This window comes from Anguilla rostrata, chromosome 4 (genome assembly GCF_018555375.3).
Source record: "Anguilla rostrata isolate EN2019 chromosome 4, ASM1855537v3, whole genome shotgun sequence".
Lineage (NCBI taxonomy): Eukaryota > Metazoa > Chordata > Actinopteri > Anguilliformes > Anguillidae > Anguilla > Anguilla rostrata.
The window spans coordinates 42810273-42832910 of record NC_057936.1 but is presented as its reverse complement, the minus strand read 5'-3'; the positions used below and the strand labels follow the sequence as shown (position 1 = coordinate 42832910).

The following is a 22638-nucleotide window of genomic DNA, read 5'->3' as shown; positions in this document are numbered from 1 at the left end:
AGACAGTCAAAGTATTCCCCAATAACAAGCCATGGTTTTTGGCAGGACTTGAAAATGTGCCTGAATGGGAAAAACGGTCACATTTTTCACAAGGAACCCCAAACAAATATTGAAAGGGTATATCCCTATGGTGGGGAGGGTTAAGAGACAAAAAGATAGCATCACTTTATTTATATTATATTATTATCTTAATGTGCTATATGAAAGATTCGACTGGTGATTTTAGAAATGAGAGCAAAGCTATTTGTGATAATGTCCTCAGGAGCCCCACAATGCATCTATCCGAGGGGGAAGTGGGTCGCTGCCTGTCATGCAGCAGCCCATGCACGTGTACTGTAGTAGTTCATGCCAGCACAAACGATGTCTCCAAACACCAAGGCTCAGAGAAAAAACCTGAATTTTAAACAGTTTTGAGAATTCTTATTTTTTGCAATCATACTGTAGCCATCCTGTTCTGTACTATATGAAATTGGTGGGCAAGATCTTCCTTTTTGTCCAGTTGACAAAGACAGCACTTGTTCCAATCTGTTTGCCCCTTGGACGAAGAGTCTCCAATGTCAGCCATATTCAAGAATATATGGTAATAAACAATTAAAGGCCGAGGGTTTATCCTTTTACCACATTAATCATGTATGGAATATATGATAATATATGGTAATAAACAATCATATGCACTTTCTTGTATGGAATACAACTAGGTTCATGCATTAAAATGCCCTACACCGAGCCCGATCGTTCATCCAGTGTCATTCAAGTCCCGTGCGATCTGTACACCATCCGGATGACTAAAGCCCAATGCTGGCATATCCTGTCCATTTAGGTGCGGATATCTAACTGACATAGGGGCTAATTAGATATCATTTGAGACACTTAACTGTATTACTTTACAGAAGCTGCTGAGTTTCACAGCAGTGATGTCACCAGTGTGCCCTGGTAGTGCATGACATTCACTCATATAATTGCCATTACAGGTTGATTTTCAAGTGTCTAACGTTATTTTTATATCAACTAACCCTTGATGAGTCCCTGTGCGAAATTTGGTGCTTGTATTACAAAGTGAATGATTCCGCCAAAATTTGCACTTAGCTGCACCACTATAAGGCTCATAACCTAAGGGTAATTTTACGGGGTCCCCTCCTTCACCACAAACGTGGCGGTAGTGTAGTTTTTAGTCACTACTGGACCGCTGGCCGACTGGAGCCACACTAATGATGTGGGCTGTTCGGACAATTACTTTTGATTATTTTTGGCTTTGCGATATCTTTTACCGTCCAGACGGGTTACACCCAAGCCCATTAGGAGGATAGATTCTCTCTGATAACATCGTTAAATGTTTACATTTTTGACAATGACCCATACTTCCAGAGAGTCAGCTCCATCTTAGGGACTCTGTACATTCTTGTATTCTTGTTTTCAGCAACAACAGGTCCATTAAGCAAATGTATTTCTATTACTGTTGGAACTAATATATCTCTTAGTCGGAATATTGTTAATATTACTAATATACCGGCTATTCCTATCACTTATTCCATCACTGTGAAACTTAAGGATTGTGAAAAGATAAGACATATGTGTGCTGGTATTCGCAACCTGATTATGTACTTCATTCTCCTCTGAAGTCTACCACTGTAGGGTACACCTGGCTGCCAGCTACATCAAAATTACTCTGCTTAATGTAAGGTTCCTTAGTAATAACTAAGTAGTAAAGAAGTTTATAAAAATGGTCAGATTAAACAAAAATTGAACTGTTTGGCCATAATGATCAGTGCTATGTATGGAGAAAAAAGGGTGAGGCTTTTAATCCAAAGAACACCATCCCAACTGTGAAGCATCATGCTGTGGGGGTGTTGCTGGAAAAGGGACTGGCGCACATCAGAAAATGGATGGCATCATGAGGAAGGAGGATTATCTAGAAATACTGAAGCAATACCCCAAGACATCCGCTAGAAAGTTCAAACTTGGTCGCAACTGGGTCTCCCAGCAGGACAATGATCCTAAGCATACTTCCAAAGTTGTAACAAAATGGCTTAAAGACAGCAAAGTGAAAGTATTGGAGTGGCCATCACAAAGCCCTGACCTAAATCCCATAGAAATTGTGTGGACTGAACTGACAAAGCACGTCCGAGCAAGGAGGCCCACAAACCTGATTGAGTTACTCCAGTTCTGTCAGGAGGAATGGGCAAAAATTCCAGCAAAGGGTTGTGAGAAGCTTGTGGAAGGCTATCCTTAGTGTTTTGAGTTAAGAAATTAAAAGACAATTCTACCAAATACTAACAAAATGTAGGTAAATGTTTGACCCACTGAAAATCTGAGTGCATAAAAGCTGAAATAAATCTGTCTCTTTGCTATTATTTTGGAATAACCTCTTATGGAAATGAAGTAGATACCCTAATTGACTTAACACAGGAAATGTATGGTAACATGAGATGTATGGAGTTGTGAAAAATTGAGTTTGAATGTCTTTAGCCTAGGTGTATGTAAACTTTTGACCTCAACTGTAATATATGCTAGTTTATAGCAGTAACCTTCAAGGTCAGTTTACTTGAAGTATGAATTACATATAACCAAAGTTATCTCAGGCAAGAACCTTTTTTTAAAGTAAAAAATACAGCCACAATGTACATAGGCTAAATGTTTTTATTATTATTATCATTTATTATTATTATTATTATTATTAATAACAATAATAATAATAATAATAATTTATTTATGTATTTATTTATTTTGTTTTTGTTGCCCTTGGTTAAATCATTTGAAAAGAGCTTATACTAAAGTCTTTAGTGTATTATGCTGTTAAATATTTTAAATATTTAGCTTGGCATTTCATAAATAACATTGGCATAATTCTGCAGCGTCGGCTGGATTTAAATGGCAATGGAGGCCTCATACATTGGATTAAGGAATAGATAATTTACAAAAACTGAATTCAATCTCCAATCCCACCCAAATTTGGAATGTCTAACTTGCAAACTAGCCATGGGCTCTCCCAAATTGCAAAGCCAATTCTGTGCCACCCCTGGCACAGGTTGGATTCAAAGGAACATATTCTTAACAATAACAATTCTCTTCCATCACTCTATGACCAACCTATGGGTAACTGTAGAATATCTTTGGATATCAGCCCCCCCAACTCCCAGACCCCCTGCCCAACAAGAGACAGTTGAATCAACAAAGGGAAAATGTGTACTGTAAAACCTAAGTACTCACCCCGCCATGAGGAGATTAAATAAAATGGACTGAGACCATTGATAATGGCAGACCAACACAGAGGATACACAGATGTGTGGAGGGGCATACTTGTGCTTGTCTGAGAGTATGTGCACGTGTGAACATGCATGAGTACGCATGTGCATGTATATGTATGTGCTTGTCTGTGCAACTGGCACAAAATCAACTACACACCCTTGAAGTGGGTGGTGAATAATTACCCCCTTAGTCCAGTGTTCTGATCATGGAGGGGCGTGTTCTTAAAATAACCTGTCGGTCCAGTCCCCTTCTGCTCTGACAGGAAAGAACTCCTCAGACCTGACCTGAAACAGGACACACGTGAGTCTCTCTCTTTCTATTCTCCTCATTAGAACCGCAGATGAAACAGCTTTGCCTTTATTTGATAGAAAACCTCTCTAAATAAACACATTTACTTAACCACCAGTGTTGTACCTATTTTAAGGTCATGTAACATTACCATATAAATAGCTTGAATTAATGTGGTTATGCTAACAATTTGTTGGTTGTTGCTTTTTAATTGTTTTTGATTTATATATTTATATAAACTACCATTTTCAGGCTATTTCAGTGGTTTTTCTGAAAGATTTTGTAGATGTTTATTTGTGTTATCAGAGAGATGTGACAGTTAACTTTGCGGACACACTGTAAAACAATCTTTTTTCACTAGAATCATTGATATATTTCAATATCTATGCCATAGTTTTGTGGAGATAAAATGCAGTTCATTTTGAATGACTGAACAGATTTGATATGGAGCAAAACAAATTCAAAACAACAGGTTTTTGTATGACTGAACAGATTTGTAACAGAACAGATTTGTAGCTGAGCAAAGCATATTTGTATCAAAAGAGTTGATGAGTTGATCGGGCTTGTAACAGAACAGATTTGTCACAGAGCAGAACACATTTCTGACTAAATATTTTTAATGGATCGAACAGATTTGTGACAGAGAGAAAAACATTTATAACTAAAGACTTTTGATGTATTGAATAGATTTGCGACAGAACAAAGAAGCTTTGAAAAAGAACACATTTTTGGCAGAATTGAACAGATTTGAAACATAAACAAACCGATCAGTAAAAATACTTTGCTCTCTCTCAGGATTTTTGATATTTTATTATTTTTTTAAATGTATTTATCTTTTGTTTAACCAGGAAGTCTTGCAGAGACCTAGCCAAAGTTTCAGTCACAATCATTTCACCAATTCCATACATAAATACAAAGAGAGAAAAAAAGATTTAGAAAACCGTAAAACATGGCATCTTAACAGTTAAAAAAAAATACATTACTTTTTTTATGTGGGGAATCATGGCCTTCTTGGACAAGGGACAGCTCAGCATGGACTTGGTATTGTTTTGATTTTGGAGCCAAGAGTCTACAAGCAGTCATTCCTGTCAAAGCATCTTCACATGACTAACTGTGACAGTTATGTCAGCCTAACCACAGAGATTATGGCAATGGGGAATGCTCCATACTGTCAGGAACGTAACTTGAAATGGTTTGCTTACTCAGAGATGGTACGGCATGCTGCTTCAGAAAAATGTGTGTCTAATTATCTCTAATGGCATTTCCCCTAATCAGACCCTGGAGCATTGCTATGAGGAAGAAAGCAATGGCAGCTGCTTGTGTTCTTTTCAGCACTTTGGTCTGGTTCGTGGCCATGACAAATGGAAAAATCCCAGGTAAGGACTTCCTTATTTCCCTGTTTTGGCTTTGCTTCAGTGCAGCAGGAGCTGTGCTCAATGTCAAAACAGCTAATACTTTCAAAGTTAAATCAAACCAGCAATGCTGCTTACATTCTGTAACTGGTCCTTCTGACGATGCCATTGCAAAGGTGCAACACAACATGTGATTAGCTCCTTTCATTCAGGGATTATTATATTCTAAAATGTTTTGCAGTGTTTTGTAAGTGTAAAGAGAAAGTGCAGATTCATCCAGCCATTGTTAAATGTAATGCCAGATATGAATACGCCCTGCCAGAGACACAATGATAAGGTGAATGTTTGTTTTCTCATCTCTGCTTTTCATGTATCGTTAGGTTGGGTCAAAATTACACTCTAGCTCAGTGCAGATGACATCTCTGATAAGAGGCCAACGTGAGCTGGATCTGCTTGGATTTTGTCTGATCCTAAATCAATGAGAGATGGTCAAGCTTATGTTTGGAGAGACCCCAGATTAGCGAGGTGTAGTTCTTATGGACCTCACATCAGTGTTTTTGTTTGCACTGAGCTCTGATCAGCAAGATCCAATCATGCTCATGTTTGGACTGACCCCAGGTCAGTAAGATCTGTTTGTATTTGGACAACCCCAATCAGTGAGATCCAGATATGCTTCTTTCTGGACTGATCCTAGATCAGTGAGATCTGCACACACACATACACCTTGACTGACTCCAGATTTCAGGCAGGATGTATTTATAGTTTGTGTGATCCCATCAGACAACAGTTGATTTCCATAAGTCACAACACCACAGGGTGGTACACACCCCTCCAAAAACTATCCACTGTCCAGACAGGCTTTTGACTCAATAACATTTCTTAAACATTAATTACATTACTTTATTTGTAATAGTAACTACACAGCTTGTTTGTTTTAATAATAGTTACATTTATACCTTCAACCTTCTTTTTACACTGCTGGACTTTAAATGGGTAAATGGGGTAGAATGCCTCCCCTGGAGGGTAAAAGCAGCAGAATCCTGCTGCAGTCCCACAGCTCTCTCCCCTACCTCAGGGGACTCCCGGGCGTACCTGCATAGACACCTGCAGCAGAGGAGATATCTCTTATTGATTACTGCAACCTACTCCTGTTATCCATTCCAGTCTTTAGATATGCTGTATAGACTGCTCGACCCAAGAGCAAGCCCAACTGCGCCATCTAGAGCATTCCTCCAGCACTGCCCAGCCATGTCATTTTGTAAGGCGCTTATGCTTTTGCATGTGCTACAGACTCGCAGCTTTGGCTTTGCAAACTGGTCTCATGTCCTTCACATCACAATGTACAAGCATATGCCTACCAATGTGAAGGTAATTGATTGAGGCCAAGGGCTTTTAAAAAAATGTTCGTGAGCATTTTTACTGTCAGGTGGCATATGTTTCCAAAAAATGCTCATAATTCAAAAATAAATTTGCTATTTCAGGGTGGTTGAAAATGAGGTTTTTCCTCACACCTGGCACTCATGTTGCTTGTACAGAGAAGAAGAACGGTTAAATTGTGTGTCAATTTTTGTCTCCAGAGTTCCTCTGGACAAAGCCAGAAAAAGAGAAAAAACTAGAGAAAGCAAGTCAATGTCATGCTTTTAGTATTAAATGGCTGGCATGGCTGATATCTCAACACAGTGGCAAAGGCAGTTGACATGAGACCAGGAAATATGCATACTGCCAAAATATGCATACTGCCAAAGATCCCATAGCAGTTGCTCATTAAAAATAGTGGGAACTCTGGCCCAAATTCCAATCTGCCTGTCCTTGTCTTCAGGGCATTATCCATCTATCTGATTGTACTACCCTGCAATGCAGCTGAATTGGAATAAGTGGTTGGAGGTAAAAATTTAAAAAAACTTGTGTCTACTTAAAGCAGTTTTCTAGATAATACAAATTATTCCATCTCCTGGTACATCCTTGAATGAACAGCTTGGATTCAATGAACATTTGTCTTTAAATTTGAGTTACCAAAAGCGACAAGTGTTTCTTTTTTCTTTACGGTTTGGTGAGTTCATTTTGATGAGTTAAGTACAAAATTAAGTACAAATGTTAAGTGAATCCAGGCCAAGAGTTGATCATCTGAAAAAGTTTCTCAGAGAGATGCTCCCAAAAACGTATAGCACACAAGCCACACTCCACATCTGTACTTACTCGAGAAGACTTATTGTGCATGCTGCTGTGCCACTGGACAGAAGAATAATGTCTTTTATTTATTTATTTATTTATTTATTTGCAATCATTACTATTACCAGTCCAACTCATGACACTGCAAACATTCATTATTCAACACCATCAATTTGAACTCATGTGTGGGCGGTGCCAGTTGGCTGTATTACACTACAATAGCGCTGGTAATGTGTGAGCAAGTTCTATTATCATATGGTATAATATAGTGTCAGCAGCTAATATTAGCATATAGCATAATATTGTGTGAGCAGGTTCTTTTATCATGCAGTATAATATTGTGTGAGAAGCTTCTATTATCATGCAGTATAATTTTGTGTGAGTAGCTTTTATTATAATACAGTATAATATTGTGTGAGCAGATTCTATTATCATACAGTATTATCATACAGTTGTGATGGTTGTGGAATTTTTAAGAGCTCAATTTAGTCCGCCGTACTTTTGTAAGTAGAAAAATAAATGCAGGCACGTCTTCGTTTCAAAATAGGTAGTTTAATGTAGCAAAGGAACTAGTGGGTCTGTTACCCAAGTACAGATAAACAAAGAACCAACAAATGACAGAGACAGTGAATACTTATACCATGTTCCTAAGGAAACAAAGGGCCAAATGGTTATCTTAAATGAATACACATCACAGGGAAGGGGGAGTGGGGAGGTAATCAGACATTGGGGGAAGAAACAAGGTGTGGGGGAGTTGGACTGAAGTAGGGGGTAGAGGATATCACACAATGGTACTGCATATCAGAGGGAGACAATTTGACTGGGCAAGGGGGTAGAGGGTGTAGCACAAAGGGTGTGATTAAAAGGTCAATTTAACTGGGTTTGGTGGTAAACAATCAATGTTATCTGCAACTGGCCCACTACAATGTGAGACACCTCAGAGGGGTAAACTGTGGCTCCCATGTTTTCCAACAATGGTGTTGTGTGAGCAGGTTTTATTATCATACAGTATAATATTATGTGAGCAGGTTCTATTATCACACAGCTGTGATTGTACTGTGTGAGCTGGTCCTATTATCATACGGTTGTAATGGTATTGTGTGAGCAGGTTCTATTGTCATACAGTATAACATTGTGTTAGCAGGTTCTATTATCATACAGCTGTGATTGTACTGTGTGAGCTGGTTCTATTATCATACGGTTGTAATGTTATTGTGTGAGCAGGTTCTATTATCATACAGCTGTGATTGTACTGTGTGAGCAGGTTCTATTATCAAACAGTTGTGATGGTATTGTGTGAGCAGGTTCTATTATCATACAGTATAATATTGTCTGAGCAGGTTCTATTATCATACAGTTGTGATGGTACTGTGTGAGCAGGTTCTATTATCATACAGTTGTCATGTTAATGTGTGAGTAGGTTCTATTATCATATAGTATAACATTGTGTGGCCATGTTCTATTATCATATAGTATAATATTGTGTGAACAGGTTCTATTATCATACAGTATAATATCGTGTGAGCAGGTTCTATTATCATACAGTATAATATTGTGTGAGCAGGTTCATTATCATACAGTTGTGATGGTATTGTGTGAGCAGGTTCTATTATCATAAAGCTGTGATGTTACTGTAGATTCTTTTATCATACAGCTGTGATGGTACTGTGTGAGCAGGTTCTATTATTATACAGTATAATATTGTGTGAGCAGGTTCTATTATCATACAGTTGTGATGGTATTGTGTGAGCAGGTTCTATTATCATACAGTATAATATTGTGTGAGCAGATTCTATTATCATACAGTTGTGATGTTACTGTGTGAGCAGGTTCTCTTATCATACAGTTGTGATGGAAATGTGTGAGCAGGTTCTATTATCATACAGTATAATATTGTGTGAGCAGGTTCTATTATCATATGGTTGTGATGGTACTGTGTGAGCAGGTTCTATTATCATTGAGTTGTGATGGGACTGTGTGAGCAGGTTCTATTATCAAACAGTTGTGATGGTATTGTGTGAGCAGGTTCTATTATCATACATTTGTTATGGGACTGTGTGAGCAGGTTCTATTATCATATGGCTGTGATGGTACTGTGTGAGCAGGTTCTATTATCATACAGTTGTGATGGTACTGTGTGAGCAGGTTCTATTATCATACAGTTGTGATGGTACTGTGTGAGCAGGTTCTATTATCATACAGTTCTGATGGTACTGTGTGAGAAGGTTATATTATCGTAAAGTTGTGGCAGTACTGGGGTCTATCTGTTCTGACAGTTTGTGCTTGATACAGTGGCTGGGGTTTGTGGCAGAAGCTTTTCATATCATGCTATATATCAACAAAAGAAGCTTGTATACTTGGAAGTACATTTCACACTGACATCTTGCTGACTCCCTCAAAAACCAAATGGGACGATGGGATGGGTTCAGGCTAATTGTGCTAATTGTTCTAATAATTTCTCCTCAGAATGGCTGGTCTAATTACAATTTAGATTTTTATTGTAATCTTAATCACCTACTCCTGTCATGCTACATGTATTGTTGTTACATTATTATCTTACTTTATTTTTTATTTATATAACTTTACCACTGTCCCACATTTGTTGGTGTTTTACTGTTAAAAAAAATGCATTTGTATTTGTTTATTTTAAATAAAATAGATACCAGGATATGGCCAGATGAGTTAAATGGCCTGAATTGTCATCTGCAAATGTAGCTGTGTTCATCTGCTAATGTGCTAGTGTTCTATTTTCTTAGTGATGAGGGTGGTTCTCTGTCTCCAGACATGCGTGTTACCTGTCTGTTCGCTGAGGACTGCTTGCTGCCCTGCACATTCAAGCCTGCAGCTGAGGAGGTTATTGGCTGGTCCAGACAGGAAGTCCTGGTGCACAGTTTCGCACAGGGCAGCAGCCAGCTGGACAAGCAGCACATGCACTACAGAGGCAGGACAGCCTTGTTCCCAGAGCAGATCAGACATGGCAATGCCTCCCTCCTACTGAGGCTGTGCAACACCCAGGACCGAGGACGGTACCACTGCCATGTCAACACCACCCTGGGAGGCCAGGAGTCCTTCGTCATCGCCAAGGTGGAGGGTGCGTCCCTCTCTGTGCTCACAGGCAGTACTTCTGTACTCAGAAGTCAAGGCACATTGAAAAAGCACTAAAGGAGCATGTCAGAGTCTGACCTCTGAACCCTGCTGTTCATTTGTGTCCTCCCAGCTCCTGTCCAGTCTCTGAACCTGGAGAAGACCCGGCTGAGCGGCTACGAGGAACTGAAGTGTTCGGCCCGGGATATCTACCCTGCCCCACATGTGTTGTGGTTCACAGTCCCCCCGGAGCCTCTGGATACCCTAAAGCCTGTCACACGAAAGATGGCCAACAAGAACGGCCTGTATTCTGTAGAGAGCAAGTTGAGGAAGCTCCAGGGGAAAGACTCAAATATTTACACATATTTCTGCACCGTCAACTCCTCCTATGATACACAGACCTGGAGGGCCTCGCTGCAGGAAAGAGGTATGAAACAAGACCATACCTGAGAAACAGGCATAAACAAACATTCTGCCACAGCAAGCGGTACAAAAGTGCACATTCTACCACAGTTAGGGATACAAACACACTTTTGAAATACACAACTAGCCATAGCATTGTCTTGGGAGTGAAGGTTTCATTCAGCAGTGTATTTTGTGCCTTGTGTGACTCTCTGGACTCTGCTGGTTTAAACTGCTGTCTGCCTGTTGCATAATTGGATCGGCCCTCTGGCACAAAGGCTATGGTGCTAAGCTGGGGGACAGTAGATTTAAGAGAAGCAGAAGTCCTGGTAGTTCCTGGATTGTAATTAGCAGCGAATGTGCAACCTCTCAAATTGGCAGAGGGAATTTAAGCAATGAGAGAATAACAATATAAATAAATAAATAAATATACATGTTCCACCTGAGTAAAAGATACAGATCTATGCAAAAGTTAACTTAATGAATGTGATTAAACACAGAATTAATTATTCTTGCCAGATTTTAAAAAAGGACTTGCATGTTTCTACAAGTCCTGCATCCAGCATAAATACAGAAAAACACTTGACAATTCAATTTTCCATACAATGTGGCATATAGAAAACCATATATTTTTAACAGAATTGAGCAGTGAGGAAGGGGGTGAGCTGATCATCCCCTGCCTGTCCCCGACGGACCTTCACAACTTTACCCTCACCTGGACCTTCACCAGAGCAGACAAGCCTGAGGACATCCTCACCTTCAACAGCCAGAGTAGTCTGACCTCCAACCAGTGGGCAGGCCAGGCCCAAGTGGACCATGACAGGGTCCTGTCAGGAGACGGATCGCTCCGCCTCCAGAACCTGCAGAATGCAGAACACACAGGGACGTACACCTGCACTTTCTCCGCCGCTCGGAGCCGCCACATGGTGTACACCTCTGTCAACATATCCGCCACGGCAGGTAACAAGGTTTCACAGGGAGATGCCTGGGGCTGACACCTTATATAGAAGCAGGATGTCCAAAGAGACAGACTGAGGACTTTGCATGTGAGGTGTGGCCCTCATTCTTTTCAGTTAAATAAACAAAGAAGTAATTCCCCCCCCCCCCCCAAATACTGTGAATGAGCTTGGATAACGTTCCTTATATGTTGTTATAATGTTCATCATTCTGTATGTAAAAAAAAAAAATTAGGATTTGACAAGAGATGGAAATTAAGGCATAAACCAGGACGGGCTGTCCCGTTATTGGAAAATAATGTACGACGGGGGTGGTGATGTGGCCGAGGCAAAGCCGAGGTTGCCTAACCACCATCGAAGTACATTATTTTCCAATAACGGGACAGCCCGGAGGGGTTTATCCTACTTATACAACAGGTTACCAACAATGACTATATATGGTTACTTTAATATTTTTTGATTTTTATTGACGTAATAACCTGAAATTGAAATATTCTTCCGTGGCCGTTTGGGCATATTATTTTACCGTTGTCAAGCAGAGCTCTGGTTGGTAGTTCTATTTGGACCGTTGTTATGCAAAAACTCTGATTGGTAGTTCTATTTGCACCATTGTTAAGCAAAAACCTCTGGTCGTTAATTCTATGAAAACAACGATTCTATCAAGAATAAAATAGTTAATTCTTGTTTTATACCATACAATTTGCACCAATTTAGGTCATTTTTCTCTTTACATTATTTAAGAAAACTGCATGAAACCATAACTCAATCAAATTAATCTCACTAGCTCTGTCTGGCTTTTTCAAATGGTGCAGTCACGCAGTGTAGACATAGCGTTTTTCCAAGACCCTCTGAAACCAGGTTTAAATGTCAGCTAGCTTTATGATCGCCGTCACTTGTCACCTAGCCAATATTAAAATTCAGCTGGGTTTTAGGTCAAAATGGTCTCACGGCATGCTTTTTATCCCAGATAGCTAGCTAGCTAACTACTGAATTATAAACTCCTCAAAAAAGTTCGGAAATGTGTGTTTGGTCAATCATAGCTCTGTTGTCACTGTATTATTAGCATTGTATGTTATATAATGGAAAGCCTGTTCATTTCCCTTTACAATGATGTCCCATTTGTAAGGATCATGCATTTGTGGGATGAGCAGCACAGCTGATTATGTGGGTGGGGTCCCAAGTGAAATGTGGCAAATTTCCCTGCCAATGTCAAACAGTGTATTCTCCTGTTGGTATTGACTCTATTGTTTTGAGTTGTTTGGGGGTTTGGATGATTGAACTCTCTATCAGTAACAAGGAACAAACAAGACATATTGGTAATTTTACGCTTTATTCATTGAACAAACAGTCAGGAGCCTCAGTAGCGGGTAAAAGAACCATACGCAGCCACAACAGCCTGGCATCTCCTCCTCATGCTGGTCACCAGCCTGGTCACGCGTTGCTGTGGGATGGCCTTGTTACTGATAGGGAGTTCAATTATCCAATCCCCCAAACAACTCAAAACAATAGAGTCAATACCAACAGGAGACTGTTTGACATTGGCAGGGCAATTTGCCACATCAGCTGTGCTGCTTATCCCACAAATGCATGATCCTTACAAATGGGACATCATTTTAAAGGGAAATGAACAGGCTTTCCAATGATATAACATACAATGCTAATAATACAGTGACAACAGAGATATGATCGACCAAACACAAATTTCCAAACTTTTTTTGAGGAGTTTATTCAAAACACTTGTTACTGTAAACGTAGCCTCACGAGCCAGTCTCTTTATTCACTCCGTTCAACAGAGCCTGGCCGATGCCTTGACGTTCTAAGCATAAGCGAAGGAGGCAACCTTCCCGAGATAGTTGTATTTTCCCAACCAATTAGAGTGCAGAGGGGCGGCGCTCCAAATGTGGTGACGATTTTGGCCAGGCGTAGTCTGAAACGTGCACCGGAAAAAACATTACTGGAGGCAAACTTTTCCACAGACCCGCATCAGTTTGCCACTATTTGGGGAAAATTAACATAAAAAACATTAACATTAAAATGTTAACATCAGAGCACTGACCACACCATGCAGAGTCTGCAGTTCGAGGTTCGATAATAAAAGAAACAAACACAATTTATTTATCGGTGATAAATTTATTTATTTAATTTCTTTTTGGTTCAACAATTCCAGTTGCTCCTCCACTATTCATTGTAACAGGCAAACAATCAAAACCATTGCTTCTTCTGGCCATTTTTCTGGGTATTTATTTGATAGCAGACTGCATACTGTAGGCCACGCTTGAAAAATTTAACTTTTGCCAAATCCTGTCGGCAAGCAAGCGAGTACATCTACGTTCGATAACAGCGTATCCAAACACTCGCGCTGAAGCTTCTTCAATGAAGTCACGCCATGTATTTGGCAAGTCTGTGATATAATAGAATTAAAATCTTCTTCGAATTTGTCCATGATTCTGTTTTTAGTAGATAATCTGGGTTAGCTCGATAGCTTTGTCCATTTCGCTGGTTTCAGTCGAGACTTAGATTGCAGCACACACGGAACAGAGGGAGTGTCGGGGGGGGGGGGGGTGAGGCACAATGAGACAGACAGTTAGGGTAGCCACCGCTGACTCCTAGCGGCAGGCGACTCCTCCCTTTTGCCCCGGAAAGTACATACGTTCATCCAGACTACTATAAGTGCAATCGATAACAAAGATACAGAAGAAAATGCGTCCCGTAGCCATGAGTTAAATACGGAATGCCTATTCTACTGTACAAATAAGGGACGATTCAGTATTTTGCAGGATGGTTGGCATAAATGAAGCCAGTAACTAGAACCGTGATTCAACGTTGCCATCAATTGTGAAACTGGACATTGAGAAGGGGAGGGGATGTAACAACAATTCAAAATCGAAAGAATTATGTTGCTGTTTTAACTGTGTTACAATGCTGGATTTTGTAGCGCATTGATTTTAGAACTGTTAAAAGGCTGAGGTGTCCCTTTACTGAGAATTAATGCACACCCTTGGACCGATCAGAATTGAGTATTCAGCCAAGTCGTTGTATAATTGAAAATTAATACCTGAATAATATTACTTTACATGATACCAAGACCTGTCAGGCATGGACTGGGTGTGGTGGTAGGTGTGCCCCCCACTTGGAAAAGTTCAGTAACCAAAATCAACATCACTGTAATCACAGACACCTGTGATTTTCAATCTGCTTAGCTCTGCGTCAACACATAAAATGCATTTAGTTCTCTAACTACTCCTGACTGTGACATTATGTGATGCCACTTAGTGCAAATCCCTAAAATCTGATATCAAGAAAGGACATGTGTGCTGTCTGATAACTTGGTTTCATATGGTCAACTTATGGGCAGATGAGAAATAAGGAAAAACTTAGTTTTGGGTGAAATACTTCTTTAACCCTGTAAGGATCAGATTTGATGGCCAAAATGTCACAATAGCTGAAATTAGTGTTGGCAATGCTTTACAGTCACTGTGCAAAATGCCTATCTTCAATAGAGGATAGTCTGCATTTAATTTGTCATGATTACTGGAACTACATTGCCTGTGTATAATTACCATGCTAATTGCCTGTATTCATGAATTTCTCACCATGAATCAATTCAACAGACAGAAGTAAAGTGCGCTTGCTGCCTATCTGGGAGCATTCTTTAACAGGATGCTCAAATTGACAGTGCTTAATTTTAATCTTTAAAATGCTTTAAATTGCTCCTGAAGTTTTTGTCAAGTACATTTATTTATATAAATAAGGATGCATAGTGTACCCAAGAGCAAACCGGTATTACTTCACTTCCCACAGCACCTTTCTCATATATGATCACTCCAATAGTTCATCTTTGTTCTACTGTACATTGCAGCTAATTTTGAACCCACCCAGAAATAACTCCTGTAATTCCTAGCTGTTTCATTTTAAATCTCATGTCATCATGCTTTGTCAAAACGCTTCATTGCTTCCACAAAGAATTGCAGAGAGGTCTGCGGATGATTATCTTAATCTTAAAAAACATGTTGCTGCATGTTGGTTTAAGATACTGTTCTTTCCAAAAAATAATTGTGACGATTGCCCCTAATCATAGATGTTGCTTCCTGGGTTAGTCTCCTTAATTTATATTATACTTTGAGTATTTGTGTGTGTCATTAGGGCATAATGCCTTATTTTAAGTTTTTTGTATTTTGTTATACTTCTAAACTCTCAAAGATGTATTCACATATTGCAGAGACTGTTTTTCTGCTTATTTGTACTTACATTTGTAATGAATTCAAATTACATGAGTAAGACTAGTACTTTGGGAGGGCTGCTGAGTGTTCCAGTGCATGTGGTCTTGTATCGATTCTAGACCATGCCAATGCTGACTTTGGCCCTGCAGAGAGATAAGTGATTGGTGCTAACCACACCCAGAGTGGGTGACAGTGTCTCTTCAGGCACCAGTAACCCCCAATGGTCAATTGGGCACTCACAATTTGCCTGTTGAGCTGCACTTGAACTGTCTAACTGTGACTCATGTCTGTGCAAGCCAAACTAATCAATTGCTGTGTGAAAGGAAATGGTGGTGACATCACATGCTCCACAGAAGAACACATTCTTGTCTGTGCTGCCAAAATTTGATAACAGGGGTTGCAATGAGTGTTACAATGTGAGCATTATTGGACATTTCAAATTTGATAGAACTAGAAATACCGCCTCGCGGTTGTATTCCTCCACCAAGTCCAAGTTGATGTTTGTGCAGAGTTTGAAGAAATTCCCTCAAGGCGTTCCTGAGATATCACGTTCATGAGAGAATGGGACGGACGTGACGTCACAGTGACCTTGACCTTTGCCCACCAAAATCTAATCAGTTCATCCTTGAGTCTAAGAGGATATTTGTGCTAAATTAGAAGAAATTCCCTCAAGGCGTTTCTGAGATATCGTGTTCACGAGAATGGGACGGACGGACGGGACGGACGGACAGACAACCCGAAAACATAATGCCTCGGGCCACGCATGTGCCGTCACGGAGGCATAAAAAGGGACAATTTGGACTCCACCTATATCACATAAATTTCACATCTTATTCTGTCATAAACTCAGTTAAACAATGGAGTTGGAGGTGGAAGCCTGAACATGCAGAACTACATGAAGCTGACTGAGCTGTAGTCACTTGAACAGATTGGCTAAACTACTTCTGTACTGGACATACTATCACATTTCTTAGACAAACCCGGGTCCACAATTACTTTCTTACTTGTAGACTGAGACCCCTCTTCCCATTTTCCACATCCTTATTCCCAGTTCACAGATGGAGTAATTTAAGTCATTTCTCTTCGTTTATGGTTCCATACTGATGGCTTATTGAATTCCCGCAAAAGGCCACATGGCACCAAAACAAATCAACAAATCCTGCTGGATGCACTGATAATATTTGATCTGATACATGTGTTTCCTGCAGCTGAGAAACTGCAGGGAGAGGGATCCTACTGGCTGTGGGTGATCGCTATTGTACTGGCCACATTGATTGTCCTCATCACTGTGCTGATTCTGTGCCGGAAAAAGAAAGGTAAAATTATGAAGACATTATGCATCTCATAGTCCAAATGTTGTCTTTGTGCTGCAACCAATTCACTTAATGATTGTTACATTTTGTGCAGGATATTTTAAAAAAATGTCCTCTTACCTACATGAAAAATGTTTACTTCACTGACTGACGCTCTTACGCAGAGTGCATATGTTGCATTATTAAACACTTCTCTATATTGCACAGCTGACCGATCACCAGCGAGTAAACCAGCTGAAGTAGCCACAGAGATGCAGGCAGTGCCGACAGGTGCGTGCAAAGTTTGCTTGCAATTGTACCTAAAATATATCATCTGTACATGCTGCACTGCTAATTTTGAGAGGAACTGCTTCTAAAGCATGCCCCAATGCAGTGTGCTGCATGTTCAGTATGTTGTTTTTGTCAGTGCTTCCCCCTTTTCATCCAAATGACATGTCTGAACATATCAGCACTCTTTGCCAAAACCTCCATTATTCAGCAGAGTGCAGACAAGCACGTGCTCTCCACCTAAGAGCACAATGCTCATCTTATCACACGTCAACGATTCTTATCACATCACAGTTCACGAGTTGGGCTCACACAGATATGACAGTCAGAGGAAGACACTTCAGGCACAGCTTCAAGCGATATTTTACTCTCTTTTTTTAATGTTGCTTCAGTTTTGCAGGCAAATGACCAGCAGGGGTTGATAGCACGCAATCAGATGCTGTTTTCAAAGCCAACTGAAACCTTACCCTTGTCTGGGCAATGCTAGAGCCAATTATGTTACACAGCAGGCCACAGTCGGCACTGGCATGATCTGAATGTGATATCTGACTGTGGAGCCTATCCATGCACTAGTGTCACATCTTAACAGGATGAGTCACCCAGCACCCCTGTGTTTGTTGCATGACTAACACCAAAATATTGACTCACTACATGTTTAAGGTGTTTATTTTGTTTATTTATTTAGATCCCCATTAGCTACTGTATTGTAACAGTAGCTACTCTTCCTGGGGACCCCATAAATCTTTTAACAATACTTCAATACAGAAAAATACATCAATACACATCCGTAACATTCATACTCACAATAAGACTCACAATACATAACAATACAATACATAACAATACACAATGCATAACAACACACAATACATAACACAATCACTAAGACACACAACAACCAACAGCAACTCAAAGCCTGTCAATACATATGATAGCTCTATATAATAATTTTATCTTTTAAATAATTGAGAAAATAAATCATTTAGCAACTCATCCATTAAATCACAAATAAAAGTGGGATGGATAGCTCTCTACAACCAATTACATCTTCAAGAACAGAAAAAACAAAAAATCATATAGTGTTCTACACTATTCCTTGTGTGAACAAATACAATCTTAACTTTTTGTTAAAACGTTGTATTATTTTCTAAAATCAAAAAACTTGGTAATGAATTCCATGCCACCATTGTTCGATAATTAACTATTCTCTGTATTAAACTAGTTCTACACGGAGGCAACAGAAAACGACTCTCAGATGACTGCAGAGTAGAATAATGATAACACCAATGCTTGCACTAATCGTTTGGTTAAATAGACAGGCATGAATTTCTACAGTGTTTTATAGCAGCCATGCCACTGCTCATTTTTACCACCATTTGATCAATTTGGCTTTTCTAAGACATTTTACTATCAACAGTGATCCCTAATAACTTTGCATCTGTTACTTGTTTAATATCTATATCTCCTATAGTTAAGTGTAAAATTGGTGTGACTTTTAATGAATATTTTAAACCAAATACCATACATTTTGTGTTTGCTATATTAAGAACCAATTTATTTGCTGTTACCCATTCTTCTATTAACTTTAATTCTTCATTCAAAAGCCTACCAAGTTCTCCAGGTGTGTGTGCTGATATATTGTGGAATCATCTGCATACATCACAATGGTGGCATAATTCAAAATTAGATGTAAATCATTTGTAAAAATGGAGAACAAAAGCGGCCCTAAACAACTTCCTTGAGGCACTCCACAACTCACTGCTCTTACCTCAAAATAACTACCATTAAAATGTACAGTATATTTCCTGTTGGTGAGATAATTTTTGATCCATGCAGCAGCAGATGCTTCAAAACCATAACAGCTCAACTTATTCAATAACAACTTATGATCAAGTATGTCAAATTCTGCACTCAATTCCAACAGCACCAACAACTTTTTTCTCATCAATTTGTTTCATCCAGTCATCAGTCATCTGAGTTAACGCCGTATTTGTAGAGTGCCCCATTTTTATATGCATGCTGATACACCGTATTCAAATCATTTTTAAAGAAATAATTTTGGATTTGCTCATATACTATTCTCTCCATAATTTTACTCAAAGCAGGTAGTAGGCTTATTGGTCGACTATTTGTACCTGAGAATGGTTCTTTACCATTCTTGGCTAGTGGAACAATCTTGGCTATTTTCCATTCTGAAGGACAAACACATTTTTCTAAACTTTAATGATGTAAGAAATAGGCAGAGCAATCCATTCTGCTACAGATTTCAATAGCTTCACATTAAGGTTATCAACACCTGAAGGTTTGTTTTCTAATGAGTGACCAAAACAAAATATATGTGTACTGTATATTTAGAGAGGAATATTGCAGGACCAACACCGAACATATGTGTACTGTGTAGTTAGAGTGTAATTTCTAATGACGTGTGAAGGACACAGCATGCACTCAGCATTTTCAGCACGTTAACTCAGCAATGATCATGGCACCTTGACATCTGTGTCTGTCTGAATGAAAGCAGATTATTTTTGTATAATTCTTCATGCTTCATTCTCTTTTCGTCTCTCTGAATCTAGCTTTCTTTTTCTCCTCTTCTCTCCACAGATGAAAAAGAAAATGTATTCCAGTCAGAAAATAGTAATCTAACTAAAGATCAAACTGATGAAAGCAGTTAACTCATTTGACTTGAGTGGGGCAGTCACGGATATCACTTCCTTTCATTTTGATGAAGTCTTGTGCATTGGACAGGAATAACTGTTTCTGGGGGTGGAAGTGTGAACTGTGAAGAGACAGCTGCGGAAGAAGTCAGAGGAAGCTTCCATACAGCTTATTTACAGGGGAAATCCACTTCAGCGCCCCGCCTGACTCTGTCTCACATTGCCCCACCCCACGCTGACCTGACCCCAAGAATCTGTTTAAGTAGAAACTGGAAAAGGAAATGGCCTACTGGCATCTTGGCCTTCGTTTTTATGTAAACCTCAAAGCTGCAGGTGCATCAGCTTGTCCAAATTGTCCTTGCTCATGTCTAATCGGTATCACACAGCTTAAAAACATCTTAATGAAGATTGTTAGGATTTATATTTTTCTGTTATTTTTCTGCATTTACATGAAATTAAAGCTATTTTACTTTGAGATTGCTTGTGCTGAGGCATGTAATACTGATACTGATACAATAACATTGCTGATTTTTTTAATAAGGTGCTTTCTACAAATAAATTCCACATTAATTTATTTTTTTACCAATAAATGTATTGCAAGATAGGTTTTTCAACATTTGTGTGTCAGAGAGAGAGAGAGAGAGAGAGAGAGACTTTGACTTTTAAAAAACCCTTTATTTAACATAACTTTAAACGAAGGGCATTAGAAATAAAAAATAAAGGAACACCTTATATCCCACCCAACTGAGCTACCCTCAAGCAACACCAACCCCCATACCACCTTCAACATAACCAGAATATTAAAAAAGCAAAAATAAATAAATAAATAAATAACCAAATAAACAAACCAAAGAATATAGAAAAAGTAACAATCTTTGCTGAACACATAGTTACTAATTCTCCTTCCCACACTTCGCAGAGCACTCCATTTATAGTTCATTTGTCTTTAAATCAGATTGTCATTCATTTTGTAAAAGGCAAACTCCAGTTTCAGCCAAGCAATAATCAGTACTCTAAAGATGTTAACACAGTCCTGAGTCACTTGTTGTTGCATCATCCCTTTGTGGCTCTTAAAAATGGCCAGTTTTGCCTGACCATAAATAAAATTAATCAGTGCACATTGTTGTCGGTTTTTCCTGGAGTACCTTACTCCATTACACAAAGACCGCCTTGGAAAAATGAAACCTTAACTGTGTAGTCCAATCCTCCAGAACCTTGAACACAGTGCTTAGCCTGGAACACTCTGTAAACAGATGGAAACAGCTTCCTATTGCCCAGCAGAAAGGGCATCTTTTGTCCACTGTATTGTCAAACCGATTCACAGTGCTGTTGTCTGGAACAATATTGTGGAGCATCCTCCACTGTAAATCACTGATACGCTTGGGAAGCGGACTCTTATACATTAGTTTCCATGATGGCCTACACTCAGTGTCACCAGCTAGGAGGGTCCTCCATCTCACAGCCCTCTCCCTTATTTGCTCCCAGCAAATCAGCTTCATACACTTCATAGGGGTGACATAGCTCAGGAGGTAAGAGCGGTTGTCTGGCAGTTGGAAGGTTGCCGGTTCGATCTCCTGCCCTGGGCATGTCGAAGTGTCCCTGAGCAAGACACCTAACCCCTAATTGCTCCCAACGAGCTGATTGGTTCCTTGCATGGCAGCCTTTCACCGTTGGTGTATGAGTGTGTGTGTGAATGGGTGAATGAGAGGCATCAATTGTAAAGCGCTTTGGATAAAAGCGCTATATAAATGCAGTCCATTTGTACACACCATATACAGTGTCTTCTTTGTTGCCCTCTTGAAAAAAACTCTCCCTCAGCCCTCCCCACTGTAACAAACTGCCATCCCTCCCACTATCCTCAGGTTCTGGAGGATCTATCCTTAACCTTGGGAATCTGTGAACATTTGCAGAAGGAGCCCCAACATCACCTCCCTCTGTAAAAAACCTGGGAAACATCACAGACCTCCAAAAATAATTTCACTCTGCGCACTGAGAAGCACCGAGCTATCCTAGCCAGCCCTTCCTCATCCCTCCATCCTTCCATGCACATACTTATCAGACCTTGCCCTCCCTCAAACAGGGGTAAATGTAATATGCCAGCCTCCAACCAGTGGTGCTCCCCCCCAGAAAAAGTGGTTCATTCCCTTCTGAATCTCCTCTAATAAGCCAGTTGGGCGGTCCAAAACAATAAGGCGGTCCCACAGTATTGAGGCTGTTAGATTATTTGCTACTAGTACCCTTCCTCTGTAGGAGAGCTGCGGCAAAAGCCACTCCCACCTCTGAAGCCTCCCTTTCACTTTTTCCTCTACCCCCTCCCAATTCTTCATTGTATAGTTTTCAGTCCCAAAATGAATACCTAACACCTTAAACCCCTGCTGATTCCATTCTGCATTCTCAGGGAGCTCTGGGGGATTCACCCCCTGCCAGTGCCCCATCAGGAAACTGTCACACTTGTCCCAATTGATCCGAGCTGAAGCTGCCCTCTCATAGAGTTTTAAAACCTCCGACAGTCCCTCAACATCCACAGTGCTTCTCAGCATCACAGTCACATCATCCGCGTATGCTGTCAGTTTCACAGGCGGTGTTCCTGGAACTCCAGGGGCCATTACTCCACTCAACTGGCGCCTCAGGGATCAGAGCATGGGTTCAACTGCCAGGGAATACAACAGTCCAGAGAGGGGACACCC

At 39.9% G+C, this 22638-nt stretch overlaps 1 protein-coding gene across 1 annotated transcript; it reads left to right on the top strand.

Annotated features, from left to right (window-relative positions):
* The first annotated feature begins 3425 nt into the window (after positions 1–3425).
* hhla2b.1 (HERV-H LTR-associating 2b, tandem duplicate 1) lies at positions 3426–20553 on the top strand. Its single transcript, XM_064334110.1, has 8 exons — positions 3426–3546; positions 4810–4910; positions 9838–10146; positions 10273–10566; positions 11181–11501; positions 16926–17033; positions 17238–17300; positions 19899–20553. The coding sequence occupies exons 2-8, from the start codon at positions 4826–4828 to the stop codon at positions 19967–19969; spliced, it is 1251 nt and encodes a 416-aa protein (XP_064190180.1). The 5' UTR covers positions 3426–3546; positions 4810–4825; the 3' UTR covers positions 19970–20553.
* Positions 20554–22638: the final 2085 nt, after the last annotated feature.